General features: G+C 41.6%; 1 protein-coding gene across 4 annotated transcripts in view; it reads right to left on the bottom strand.

The window, feature by feature from the left end:
• Positions 1–2025: 2025 nt before the first annotated feature.
• LOC102082573 (uncharacterized) overlaps positions 2026–14268 on the bottom strand; it is a 72113-nt gene continuing 59870 nt past the window's right edge. For all 4 annotated transcript variants that reach the window (XM_019347306.1, XM_019347309.1, XM_005475891.3 and 1 more), the window contains 5 exons: positions 11687–11757; positions 10366–10476; positions 10165–10262; positions 4793–4862; positions 2026–3930 (listed from right to left, as the gene is read on the bottom strand). In XM_019347306.1, coding sequence (XP_019202851.1) covers positions 3679–3930; positions 4793–4862; positions 10165–10262; positions 10366–10476; positions 11687–11757 — 602 coding nt within the window. In that variant the 3' untranslated portion in view covers positions 2026–3678. The remainder of the gene's footprint in view (positions 3931–4792; positions 4863–10164; positions 10263–10365; positions 10477–11686; positions 11758–14268) is intronic.

The raw sequence follows: 14268 nt of genomic DNA, 5'->3' as shown, positions 1-14268 counted from the left end.
AATAAGTCGAGATAAAAGAGGAGGAGCGCACGTTTTACGCACAATGCATTTTCTCTTTTCTTGTTTGAAGCTGAGCGCAGAGTGGCTCAACAATTTCTATAGCCACAGGTCTTTTACTAGAGAGCTCCCACACTGCTATCTCTTTCTCTTTTGTAATACCAGCCAGCACCTTCAACCCAACAGACGCATTTTTTCACACTCACAAAACGTGCGTAAAAATCCACTTTGTCCCCATTTTAAAAACACACATACACCTCCTCCACCACATTGATGTGGTGAAAAATAAAAATACTGCAGTGATATTTCTCTTAACAGCATGGCCTTAAAATGAACACACCTCTGCACTTAATGAAGCGTCGAGTGAGCTTTTCAATCTTGTCTTCCTTAGCGTCTGTGCGCACGAAGCGGCTGGAAGGTGGATCACCCAAGTTGTAGGATTACAATGACACTATTTCCCCCAATTCAACTCACACCAAGAATTATAATTCAAGTAAACAGGAGGCTTTAAAATTAGCAGATGGAGGGCATGACGTGAGATTGTGAAGTAGAGCTCTGAGGTTTCTGCACAACTGAGTTTGACAGGTAGGGCGGAGGCTGCAGCCGGACGCGTGTCTGGTTTAATGAGTGAATGGGGTCTGAATGGTGGTCGAGTGGAGACACGGAGCTGAATTGGCTGATGGCGTGTGCCTCCTGACAGCAGCATGCCGCTGAACACACAACCACCACCTGGGAGGGGAAAAAACATCCGGCAGAGTGTGTGGGGTTAAAAATGTTGGTGTTAATGTGGGAGTTTATGCAGAAATGGCGTTAAATACATAAATAAGACACATTTTAGTGAAATTCTTTGGAAAACCTCGTGTTTATTGTAAATATGAGCGCACAAACGAGAGTTCGTGGACCACCAGGGGGCCTGAGAGAGAGGCAGAGGGTCCTCCTGGCTCATTCAAAAACATAAATTACTGTCTGAGTTTAGCATTGACCTGCAGACACTTCATTGTTTGGACAATAATTAATAAACAATTATAATATCTATTCACTTAATCTATTTATTAGAAGCACAGAAACAAACAGGTTTCCCCACCTCAAACACTACCGGGCGAGGACCTGCAACACTTCAGATCAAACAGATGATACCTCTAAATTCTGTATATATTTTCTGATGTGAGTAAAATTTTCTGCCAGCTTGGAATATCTTTAAACCCGAATAAAACTTTTCTATCAGAATGACACATGAGAAAGGTTTGATCCCACTCTTGTATGTGCAAATACATCTCTACTTTCCTCGCCTCTTTTAATTTACTTCAAGACCTTTTATTTTGAAAGGCATCGTGAACTTCATTAAAAATGTGATTTTTTTTTTTTTTAAGGTTTTCAAATTTAACTTTAATTCACTAAAAAAGTAAAGTAAGAGAGACGGCAGCCTCCAGCCAAGAACCATCACAGTTTAACAAGTAAACAATTATGATGACTGGATTAAAATTAAAAAAAATAAAATAAAATAAAAAAGACCTTCAACACACAACCAACAGTGAGAGGTCCCCAGACTTTGTCATAGACCTCAGCAGTGGGGGAAAAGCCACACAGTGGTACTTTATCACTCAAGGAACCTATATGGAGTGAGGAACTTTGTTTCTCTAAAGATAAAATCAATGTTTTTGATCGTTTTAAAAATATAAAACGACAACTTAGGGCAAGTAAGGCAAGCCCAGAGAGTGTACACAAAATACATATTTATTATTATAGACTGTAAAAAGATGCATTTAACCTTATAGACTCTATATAAAAGATGCATTTAGGCTTATGGACTTGAGTGTTTTAAAACCAATCTATATGGATCTGAGCTCACTGACTAACGACCCAGTCACATGATGAACTTTACTCTATGTTAACAACCTTCTGGAATCTGAGGAGGACCAAAATTTACAAAATGAAAATCAAGTTGTTTTAAGTAAGACAAAACAAGTGACTGAGCCCAGAAAGTCTGCAGGAAAGTGTTTATTGGAAGGAAGGGGAGGATGCTGAAAGTTACTTTTTTACTTTTTTTAATATTTAGCTGTATTTATTTAGCAGGAACAATGGACAGTACATAATACAAGGCTAATTTCCTCCTGTAGTCTCTGGTAAGAAGACCCTAAAGCTCACCTGCAGCCACATTTTCAAATTAGATGGAGTTCAAAACATGCATCTAAAGAGTTACAATAAAAGCAGTTTTGACTGTTTTCTCTGGTGACATAGAGCTTACAAAGGTTTGCTGCCTGTCACAGCTCATTATGTTTCCCTCGGCGGCAGTCTGTCAAGCGTGCACAAGCGGCAGGAGAGCGCGGCCATATCTAATTGGCAAAGCTGAGGCAAAACAAAGGCTCAAACCACATCAGTTGAGTATCTTAGCGAATATCATTCATCAGTGTTGATTAAGTTGGACTGAACTGGACGGTAGCCAATAGCTCTGCTGCGCTGCTGCATTTTTCTCAAATGTTTTTGTGTCTTTTTTTTAATAAACTCCACAACAATGAGCACTTGTTACATGAATCAGAGCATCAGACTCTGAAACTACAGCAGCCACAGAAGATTTCAGGACCACAGACAGCACTTTGCTGCTCTGTGACGTGATCCACATGCCTCAGAGAAACGACAGAGGCTGGAAACAGAACATACTCAGCACATGTGTGACGTAAAGGACATACGCACAGGAAGAGACCGGCAGCAATGTGACCACCTGAGACTGTGCGATACCAATAAAATTCAGCCACTCGTACAGATGAGAGATGGAGTGGGAAGTGCAGGGTACATTCAATTCTATTTTCAGGCAATTGAAATGACTGCTAAAGGGAGCGCAGTGCAAACAAAGTGTAAAATGTACACACACATGCTGCAGAGTGTTTACATTATTAATGCAGAAAAAATAAAGGAGACAATAAAAATCTGAATCCTTGACAGAAGATAACTGATGGTTTCAGGACTGTATTGAACTATAAAAGGTCAAAAACATTTTGGCTTCCCAAAATCTTGACCCTTGTTTATATTCAAAGTATTCATATGGAAATATGTGTTTACACAGCAGTCGAGGAGAGAGATTGTTTGAACATTACCCCACAGAAGTCCCTAAGGGATCGTCAGTCTAATGATCGACTTATCTTTTATTAGTGTGTCATAAACATCCAGTGTAACTTCTGTGCTGGCGGCTTTTATCAGAAAGGCTTCTGTTATTTTTTAACGTCCAACAACAAACACTTGTCTCTGATGGTCTGTTAAATTACTAAACATTCTGTATTCATTAGTATGTGAGAGCATTCTTTTAGCGAGTTTGTCTCTTAAGATCTTAATATCTAATTGCATAAATATTAGTGCTTATTTATATTTATACATTTTATGAAACCCAAACTAATGCTGAATGTCTAATTTAAAGCAATTTAAAATAAAAGAAATAAGTTTCAGGTGCAGCGGAGATAGCAAGGTATAATGGTTTCTTCCACTCTAAACTCACTCTTGCTGGTTGTTACTGGCAAATTTAAAAGTTAAAGCTAGAAGAGAAATGCAACAAAGTAAGCATCATTTAAAAGAAATACTTTAAATCTCCACCACAAATGTCCTTTTTAAAATCACTTTTCTGTTTGTCATGTCGTCTTTTCATACAAGCAGACGTGGCTCAGCTGAGATGTCAGCCACACAGTGCTGAGGTCAAAGGTTGCTGGAGTCATCAAAAGGGTTGGAAATCACCGACTTGTGAATGAGCATGAAGAGAGGCAGGTAGGCCAAGAAGTCCAGCAGGTCCAGAGGAGGAATGTGCTGCAGCTCCAGTCTGACGGCCACCTCCTGATCCAGGTGGATGCCCCCGGCCTTCAGCTCCAGCAGCAGCTGCTCTGCGCTGATGAAGCCCTTCTGAGCGCCCGCATCGCCCTGCTGGTCCTCCAGGAGGAACAGGAAAAGTTGCTGCAGGAGTTAATAACAATCATAGTTTTTGACATGACCTCAAACATGGAAAACTGGCTCTGGTCTTGCTCTTTGAACCACTTGTGTGTTGTTATTGTGTGTGTGCTCTTTAGTGAAGCCTCAGATTACCACAGGCTGTTTCTAGTCTTTTTTGAGTGCACCTGTTTGCACAGTTAATGCAGTCAAGGTACTAATTGTCAGGAGGAGGAGTAGGGGTGGGAGGGTTATAATCCTTCTGGCAAACACCCCATTGCTGCTGCCCCCCCCCCCCCAACTTCTCCAGTTAACAACCCTATCCCTAACAGCTCTGTAATTACGAAGCCTCCCCTACCTGGCCAGGGGCTCAGTTTCCAAACCCATGGCTGCAGGCTTTCATGTTCCTCCTGCCTTTCTATTGCTCAGTTCTTCCTTCTGTGAATGAGTACTGGGCCAGCTGGTAGCTCCGTCCCGGTCCGTCTAAGATGAGCCGTGTGTCTCGGGCTGATTACAGGGCTGGGCGGAGTGGACGGCATGTTCACTGCTGGGCACTTTAATGAGATTAAGGCTGTGCTAATCTATGAAAAGGGAAAGGCACCCCTCTCTTTCTCTCCCTGGCTTGCTTCCCTCATTTCTATGCATGAGGGGTGAGTGCCTCTCATAAAAAAAGCTTGCTGTATAAAGGATGCCTTGGAATTACTCTTCAAAGTGTTTGCCAGCATTTATTTCATTATAATTATACCAGCGAGGCCATGAAAAGAGGCGGGGATGGCGTTTGTGGAATAAATGTGACTAATGTGTGAGTTAATCTGATGTTGCATTGAGGACACATCATGAAAACAAACTCCAGAGTGTAAACATGAGGCGAAGGAAGCTTTCACTGCACCTTAGCTTTGAAGAGTCTCACTTCCAAGGATCGGAAGTCCATGCTGCTGATGAGCGATCGCATAAACTCGCTGAAAGGAAAAAGCAAAAATAAGAACATGAGCTGAAAACTTTTGAAGGTTTAATTCTGCCTGTAGAGAAATCACATCCAGGATATCTTCACTTTTAAACTCATGTGTCCAAGTCCAAAGTGAGATTACCCTGATGATGTAATCAGGGTATTTTTCAGGCTTTGGGAAACTCCCAAAAGAGAGGAGTTACGTTTATATCTTTATAAAGCTATAAAGTGGAATCAAAACGGATCGGAGAGCTGCTTTGAAATAAGGCTTTACTGCCAGTCAGATAAATTCACAATTAAAATGTGAATCCAAAAGTAATTTCTTAAACGTTACTTGTCTTAAAAGTAGTGCAGTACGTTACTTAATTAAAAAGTAATTCACTACTTGTTGCATTACTTTGGCATTAATCTACAACATGACCTGAAATATATTGCTACACAATTACCAGCTAACAATATAAACCTGAGGCTACAGTCCCACATACTGACAACAATCCCTATCCTAATGAGGACACACAAGATCCGAAGCAAAGCTGGAAACGAGCCCAAAGAGCCACAGTGATTCTGGCCGGTTCCAGAGAACAGGAGCTGGCGAACACTCAGTGTTGAGTAAATGTAACACGAGTAACAACACAATTAACTGTAATGTAATTAATGAAGTTAGTACAATTTAGCTACATTACTACATTACTGACAATGTAATGTGATTACAGTAACATGTTAGTTTGGAATGTGTTACACCCAGCACTGGTTACAACACGCAGATTATTAAACAAGATTTACACGATGAGATCAAAAGTAACAATCCCAGAAATGTTTGTAATGTTTGATGCCTAACGTGCGGTCTTGGTAATGCTGAACACAGACAGTCAGTGACTCTGAAATCATCTGTTTGTGTCTATCAAATTGTTTATTATTCTTTTTAAATAAGAGGGGAAAAAAACACAAGTAGTTTACTGGCCTAAAGATTAAAAACATAAAAAAAGACCCTAAATAATCCCATACACAATACAAGCTACCAAACTGTATGACACACACTTGTACAAAGTGTGGATGCACATCATTTAGGTCATGTGGTCTGGTCGTTTTTCTCTGACAAAGCTGATATACATCTACTTATTCTCTATATAACATTATCGCAGAACATCTGCTTTTTTAGAGCTATTTATAACCTTATTTTCATTTTTTAAATTAATTGTTCAAATGCATTTATTTATTTGTTTGACAAGTCATTTGTATTTCTATAGCCCAAAATCAAATGTAAAGGTTTCATGGTTTACAGAGACACATGTTTAACTGTTTAACATCAAGTGTATAATATCTGATACATGAGGTTTATTTTGGCATGATTTCAGCCCTGTGTCAGACTGGTGACCTGTCCAGAGTGTACCCCTCTCGCCCTGTGGTAGCTGGGATAGACTCCAACCCCCCCGATCCTGATAAGGGTTAGAGAATGGATGGATGGATGACAGTTATTTCATGGTTCAGGCTTTACAGGGTTAAAAAGAAACAAATAAAAACTCCCTAATGCTTTGAAACAGATAAAAACAACATATTATTTTTAAATTTTGAAGATTCCTACATCTAACCAAACACAATAGTGTCTGAAATATGTATTTCCAATAGAGCTTATTTTTTGCAATAACTGAAAAAAATGAAGAAAAGTGATCAACTTTTTGCAGAGGGAACCAGGGTAGGGTTAAGTTTATTTACATACTTCCAGTTTGTATAGTTTTGCTATTTGATTGCAAACCTGTTCTGATTTCATAATACAGACACAAAAGTGGCTCCATGAGCCTCCAGAGCACGCTGCACTAATTCTTTTATTGACTAAGTCATGAAGTGTAAAAGAAGAGAGCAGCTGGCCTTTAAGGAGGGAAACATTTGGACAAACGGGGTTGTTGTGAATACAAATAATTGCGGTCATGTAATCGCTCCAAAAATAGGAAAAACTTTGGTGGCATTTTTTGGCGGGTTTGTCCTATGCGACGTCGTGTTTAGAGGAGACGTGATGGTAAAATGTTCTGAGTCCATTGTGGTTGTTCACAGTGGCCAGGCTGCCAAACAATGCGTGGGCACACGGGAACACCCCGCCACAGTAACGGATAAAACTGCTCTGGTTTTGAGTCCGTGTGGAGGTTTGGGGAGGGGCCTCAGCGACCGGAGGCACACTCTGCAGCAATGTGACCACTCACAGACCGGCACAATCTAGGTCTACGCGGATAATTAGAGGGAGACCGGACCGATTGTGTGGGGACAGGCCTCTCCTGTACAGCGTGTGGCACAGCGACGGCCGTCCCTTCTCTAACGAGCGCCCAGTGTTAATGAGCCCCTCCTCGCCGAGCGCTCAATGGCCTGTTAGACCAAAGAATGGCTGAGCACCAGGCCATCGAGTGCAGTGCACGCCTGAGTGCTCCCAGCTCCATGATTGGCCCTTGTCCTCCAACCACGGTGCAGGCAGGGGCTTGATGGGGATGAAGAGAGACAGGGCAGCTAATGATTATTAATTGCACTTGGTTTGCAGTAAAAGAGTCCAAACGCTGGTGCGCTAAGGACACTGGCGTGATAATGGCTCGCGTAAACGAGGGGCGAGGGGACCGGTGATGGACTGCAGGGAGGATAATAGCAGCCTAACCCATTTTCTTTTGTCGGGCCTCCTCCGGCACCCCACTGTGGCCAGCACAGCAGACTTCTCGCTTGCGTAATACCCCCAAAATTTTGGCGGTCCCCTCGCTGGGGAGCCAGCGAAGCAGGAGGTGAAGGGATGCAAACATATCCTGACCTAGTTTGACTTGACAGAGTTGAGGGTTGTTTTGGGATATTGTGAGCAGGCTGACAGTTTACGTAGCGGGGAGTTTACGTAGCGGGGAGACACAGTAGCGGGGAGATGGTCAGCGTGAGTTTCCAGCGAAAGCACGAGGATGAGCCGGCTCCGCCCGATGCCGTTCGGGAATTCTGCATGGTAATGTGCTTCCCGTCAGACCACGTGATGCTGCCTGAGGGAATGTGGCGCTGTGTGAGGTGGACTTGTGAGGAAGCACAATGCCACACAGGGACAGATGGCCTGAGTCAAGGGCCAAAACAGGAGAGCACAGAGAGGGTGAGAGGGAGGCAAAAAGGGAGCCGGAGAGATGAGAGACACGAGAGGGGAGGACAGTTAAAGATGAAAAGAAAAGAAGAGAGCAAACGGGGGAGGAGGAGGGTGTAATTACTGTGCCGTTAAACTGCAAGAAACATCTATGAACATGAGGGAGCCACCTCCTCTAAACCCTTCATGATCAGAAAGGCTGATTGTGTAACTACTGTTGCAGCTCATTTCAAAGCTAGGATTACAGACAACAGGATTAAGTGAAACAGGTAAGAGGATCAGCTGAGTTCAGTTGGGATGAGACGGCAGAAGGATGCTATTGTTTTCTCCTTGTTTAGGTGGCGATAGGAGCGCTGATCTCCTCTCTTCTTATCATTTAAATCGCAGAAAGGAGTTCTGTGGAAAGAGGTTTAATATGGACATTCATTATCATTACTATAATTGCCTCTATAGAGCGCAGACACCCTGGGCTTTCTGTGCCAGCGCGGCAGCCAGTCTACAGGCCTCCTCTAATGCACCACACAAAGGGGCTGGCCGTAAATCAGAGGACCCGTGACCCTGGCCCCGTACTCGCTGAGAGGGAGCTCTCACTCTGGGGTGAAGGTTTTGGGTGCAGGCCTTGACCCTCGGGGACCTCTGGTGCTGGCTTGGCTCCACACTCTCCTGTGTGTAGGAAGCTATAGAGCCCGGGGCAGCGAGAGATCGCTGTGTGTGGGAATCTGCGACATATGGGGCACAATGCAGAGACACAAGGACGCGGAGGGTTCAGGGTTCGGCTATTTTCGCGATCTGTTCGTCTGCAAATCCTTTTTTCTCCCGTTTACGCCGTGAAAACTCAGAAAGGAGTGAAAACACCTGAAATATAAAGAAAAACACTGAATGCTTTTTTTCTTTTTACCTAAAAACACAGACATACAGCGAGCAGCCCCTGGATTGTAGAGCGCTTGATATGAGGAGAAATGTTTTGCTTTGTTTCAGGGTTGTTTTAAATAAATAAATTAATAAATTGTTGATTTTTTTATGTATTAATTGCAGACCAGCAGTCAGACAAACTACAATAAATACATTATAATGTATCAGTTTTAATGATTTTTATATAAAATAACGACGGGCATATTTACCAAAAGCAATAGAACTGTTATTTGAGGGTTGGAGAAAGTGATTATCCTCATTACCGGCTAATTATTTAATATACAGTAAGTTCCTACAGACAACCAGATGTCAAAAAACTCAAACCAGGTCATCTCTTTATTTTATATATAATTATGTATAATCCTTTCATCCATCCTGTTCACTGCAGTCTGTTTGTCAATACAAATAAAGATACTGCACATAAATAAACACAAAGATGCTACTGGCAGCAGGGCCACAGTGGAGCTATATAAGAACGGGAGAAGCCCAAAAAAACATCAGAGATCCAAAAAGCAGCATGAGAAGCGCAGAAAGTGTCTGAAGTGGACACCTTCAACAGCACACGAGAGAGTAACACACAGACTGGTCATTTGTGACACGGTAGTCGACGGTCCATGTAGGCAACGACCCCAGAGTGAGTGTATCAAGACCCCCCTCTTACACCAAAGAGCCAAAGCTTGAGTTTCAAAAGCTAAAACCAGCTGAGCAGACTTGCTTCACGGCCACAGTGCAGTCAGTGTTTCCTGTGAAGCGCTCATTGGTCATCTTTGTAATAAAACCTAAAGACTAAAAGAAAGAGTTGCATGTGCCTTCATTAGCACAGGGATTTGTGTCACGGTGTGGCGGTAATGTTAGTTTTATACTGTTTATTGGTAATTATATAACTTTGACTCTCTTTAAGGAGGTGATGCATTACTTTTTAAAAGTAATACAACACAGTTCTTTGAATAAAGTTTTTAACTCTTTTACAGCTTTTGCATCATTTTTTAGCTGTTTTCTCCCAAATTAATGGATATATTTGATATCTAACTTTTTCATGGTAAGATAAGTTTGAATTAAGTCAAATTCTTGTGACTATTCAACTTTGGTTTCAGTCCTTAAGGGCAAAGTGCACAGTTATCACATCCAGACTCGAAACCTTGACCTCTAAAGTCGTATAAAACGTTTCTAAAAAGGCAAAGTGGATCAAAGAGGGTCCCACACACGATGGCAAAATCACTGGAACAAACTTGCATACACAGTCTTATTCTTATTTATGGGAGGTCAGCGACTCCTCCTCCGGCCTCTCTGAGGGGTGTGTTAGTTGGTCACTTACTCCATGGATGCAATTTTCTGTGCCAGGCTTGCAATTACAGCAAACAGCCTCAGGTCCACAAGCCCATCTGTCACTCTGAAGTCCACCATCTCCAGGATCTAAAAAAAAAGAAACAAAGGAAATCCAAAAAACAAACCCATGCAACTGTTAAAGCGTCATGAATGTGTGATGTGAGCATGTGCAGGCAAAGCGAAGACCCACCCTGTAGACGTAGATCTCTTCCTCTTCGGACAGCAGCTCAGGAGGGATGATGTTTTTAAGAGCGAGGAGGACCTGCAGACAGGAGATGTAGCCATCACCGTCACTGTCCTCCTGCAAAAGAAGACTGCCATTACCATCTTTAACTTAAAGGATTAAACAGAGGAAAATACTATATAAAGAATCAACAGAAAGTTGTGATAGATTATTAAAATCTCTAGCTTGACCTTTACTTTCTTTATTACCTTTGGAAATAAATCTCTCCAGTTTGAGGATGATTGGATTAACTGATTAATTAAAAGCCAACTCATTGTCAACCTTACTACCATCAGGGGGAAAAATTACATCATTACTAAAAGGAAGTTCAGCAAATTACAGTGAAAGAAAGAGAATATACTAAAGAATACAGGTGAATATAAAACCTGACTCACACAGGCCTAGAGACCGGTCGCAGGAGGAAAACGTGTATTCCCCAACTAGTTGGAGAGTGGTTGCTCGAGCTTACACCAGCAGATTGGTTGGTAGCAGATTGCCTCTAGTTTGCATGAAAGATGCCAACTTGTCATCTTTTCAGTAGTGAAACTTCAAAACGCAAACTGGAAACAGAAACATTTTGCCTTCAAACTAAAAACTTCGCTTTTTAAAACATGTTGGTTGTGGCGGTAAGGTGGAACTTTTAGTTTGAAGGGAAAAGACTGTGTTTCTAGGTTACCTCATACTTTTTCACATTTCACTACTGCTTGGCGAGTAGTTGTCAACTGTTTGCAGAGAAGTCGCCGTCTTCCATGCTAACCAACAAAGCAATCACTAGCATAGAAGGCTTTTGGTGCTTTCACCTAGTAACAACCAGCAAAATCCAGCAACCACTCGGCAACCAGTTGCAGAGCATAGTGGTTAAAGAGGAAAAACTGTTGAATATTTTACAAAAAGGAAGAAAAACACACAAAAAAATTAAAACTTGAGTCTTTTCTTTTGACTTTTTTTTTCGACCCTTGGAAATATTTTAGGAATGCAACCAAGGTGTGAATTATCACATTAATTAACTAGCTGAATCTTTTCTTAAGGCTGAAATCTGTTTCAACCTTCTTTTAATACTCATTGGTTTTCTTAGTTGACTGTGATTGCGAACTGGAAAAAAGTGATTTTTCTTAAATTCTGAGATAAACATTTTTACTGTTTTCCTAAATTTTGCAAGCCATTGCTACCGTTAGGAGAAAAAAATACCCTTATTTCTGGGAGGGAGAGCAGCAAATTACAGTGAGTGAAACAGAATATCCTAAAAGAAAAAGGGGAATATAAAGGCTTTAAATCCCTTTTCACTTACTGCTTCAAAAGCCCTTTTGTACTCGGCCAGCTTCTCCTGACTGAAAATGCAGTACTTTGCCAAAAAGTCGACTGGAAAGAGAAGAAAACAAAGGCAAAAGTTGAGAGCTAGGGGAAGCCATGTTAACTGTACTCTTAGACAAACTAAACTTCAGATGGTGAATTCATCATCTTTCTGTGTGATAGTCAAAAGAAACGAGCAGCTCGAGTAACAACGTCAGGCTTCTCACGGTGTGTGCATGTGTGTGTGTGCAAAGTGGATTAGGGCAATATTTCTCTCCTCCGGTCGCACCGGGGTCAGGGAGGGGGGACAATACGGGGCGAGAGGTTCACAGGGCGTCCAGTTGACCAAGATCGGGGAGGAGGGAGCGAAGGAGGGGAGGAAGGGGGTCAGAGTGGCACTTGGCTGCTGGGTCTTTATATGAAGACAGAAAGTGAGATGAATAGATGCAGCGGTCAAGGCCTCGAAATGAACGGCACTGCTGTGGTTGAATAGGGAAAAGGTTTTTCCTGAGTTTGAGTATATTACAGGGAAATATTAGCATTTGTATTAAATCATTTCTGCTTAGGAAAAACACTGAAAAGCGCCTAGACTGACCACTTTTCTGAGGTTTGTGTGATAGCAAACTTTTTCTATTTTCTATTTTTAAATTTTTTCTATTTTCAGGACTTAAAAAAATAAAAATAAAAAAACACGAAGGCTGACAGGTGGAGGCTTCCCACTGTTTACAGATGTGTTCAAAGATCAAAAGCATAACATTTAACTCTGTGGATGTCAACTTGTGTTTTCTACAACTTCTGTTCTATTTCTTCATTTTAAAAAATTAATCATTTTAACAAAATTCTATGGCCTACATACTGAACTGGGATAGAAACAAAGTTTCGACCCTCGCTCTAGTATCAACCCAATAACAATATGAGTCTTGTTATCAGTACTATCGATATTCATCGATCCACCCACCTGCTTCCGTGTACTGACAGCAGTTTGTCCACGTGTGGGTCTACTGGGAGGCAGGTTTCCATGCAAGCTCTACAATGGAACTACACGGATATAATGGGAAAGCTTTTCAGAGGCTCAGCTGTTTTTATATATTGACTTTAGTATATTTAATGAAGCCAGACAAAATGTTACCTTCAGTTTTTTGAGTTATAGACCATCAAATTGCATCGTTGTGGTAACAAAGTCTTTTCTGATAACTTGCTGTGCATTTTTGGCGCATTTGGGGTAAATGTTCCAGGTGTTTGATCCCCATATGGAATTGGTGGCTGGTCAAAACAACTTCTGGCATATGAACGGTCTTTTTTTTAATCCACATTTTAAAATCTTCTAGGTATCACTTTTGCCCTTCTAGAAGAGTTTTTAAAAAATCATGTTTTTCTTTTTCCTTTTTTACGGGGCATTAATTAAACTGTAGATTTACAAGTTTCCCAAGATACCAAGTATTTTAAGCTGGAGTTTATTTACAAGATGTACAAAAAAAAATTGAATTCTTTTTAGGAGTTGATTTTCAAAAGATAAAGTTGTAGTTTGTGAGTGAGAATCTTGATTATAACAATGTAAAGCTACCCAAAGGAAAACAGAAGGGAGATAAGTATGCCAGCAGATTACAATACAGTCCTTTTGAATGCAAAAAAGCAAAGTACAGAAACAGTATCTGCTAAATTCAGTTCTGTATTGTTTTAAGTGATGTTTTTATGCCGCTTTCATGTAAAGACTCCTTTTAAACATACTCTATTAGGAGAAAAACATGAGCTTATTTCCCTGATTCAGTGCAGAAATCCCAAATGTAAAAGCGATGATTACACGAGGGGCACAAACTGAGACAAATCGCACCCATGAATATTTCAGCAGGCAAATTTGTTAGGGAGAGCAACTCCGTATAAAAAGCGAGAGGGGGGTTAGAAAACGGGGCTTTTAAGCTGCTGCCACTTCAATTTAGGAGATGCGAATGAGTCTACTGAATAATGGATCTATTCATTGGTGTGGAGAAGAAAGAGAAGCAACAGAGTTGATATCAGTCTGGACTTAAACCTCTGGACCTCTGGGGTTTCTCTCCAATGGCAGGGGGGCCTGTTTGAATCTGCCATTTATCAGCTTAGGCCTAATCAAAACCAGGCCTCCTCTTTTCACATGCTAAATGTTACATTCGCATCCAGTCAACTTGACTTGTTAAAGCTTGATTAATCAAAAAAAGCAAGGCGGCCTGCCTTCTTCGCATCTGTTTGCAAATATCTGCGATGAGACGAGGGTGCGGGATGAGGATCTGGAGGGACACATGCGTGCGGCCACTGCAGCGGGCCCAGGCGGGGATTTAAAGGCTTTCCTCATCCTCTTCGGTGGCTGCATCAGTGCACCAGTCAATCTGCTAAAGTGAACTGGCACCTTGTGTGACACAGTGAATGGATCCTCCTCCTCTTTTTTCTGAGGAGGCTGAGGTTCACTGACCATCTGGAGGAGAGTGAGCAGCTGACCTGTGCTGACGTCTGTGACTCCACAATGACAATATGAGGTTACACACACACACACACACACACACACACACACACACTGATACCGCTAATAATAAAAACCATCCAGGCGTA

This window comes from Oreochromis niloticus, linkage group LG17, assembly GCF_001858045.2.
Source record: "Oreochromis niloticus isolate F11D_XX linkage group LG17, O_niloticus_UMD_NMBU, whole genome shotgun sequence".
NCBI lineage: Eukaryota > Metazoa > Chordata > Actinopteri > Cichliformes > Cichlidae > Oreochromis > Oreochromis niloticus.
This window is presented reverse-complemented; position numbering and strand designations above follow the sequence as displayed.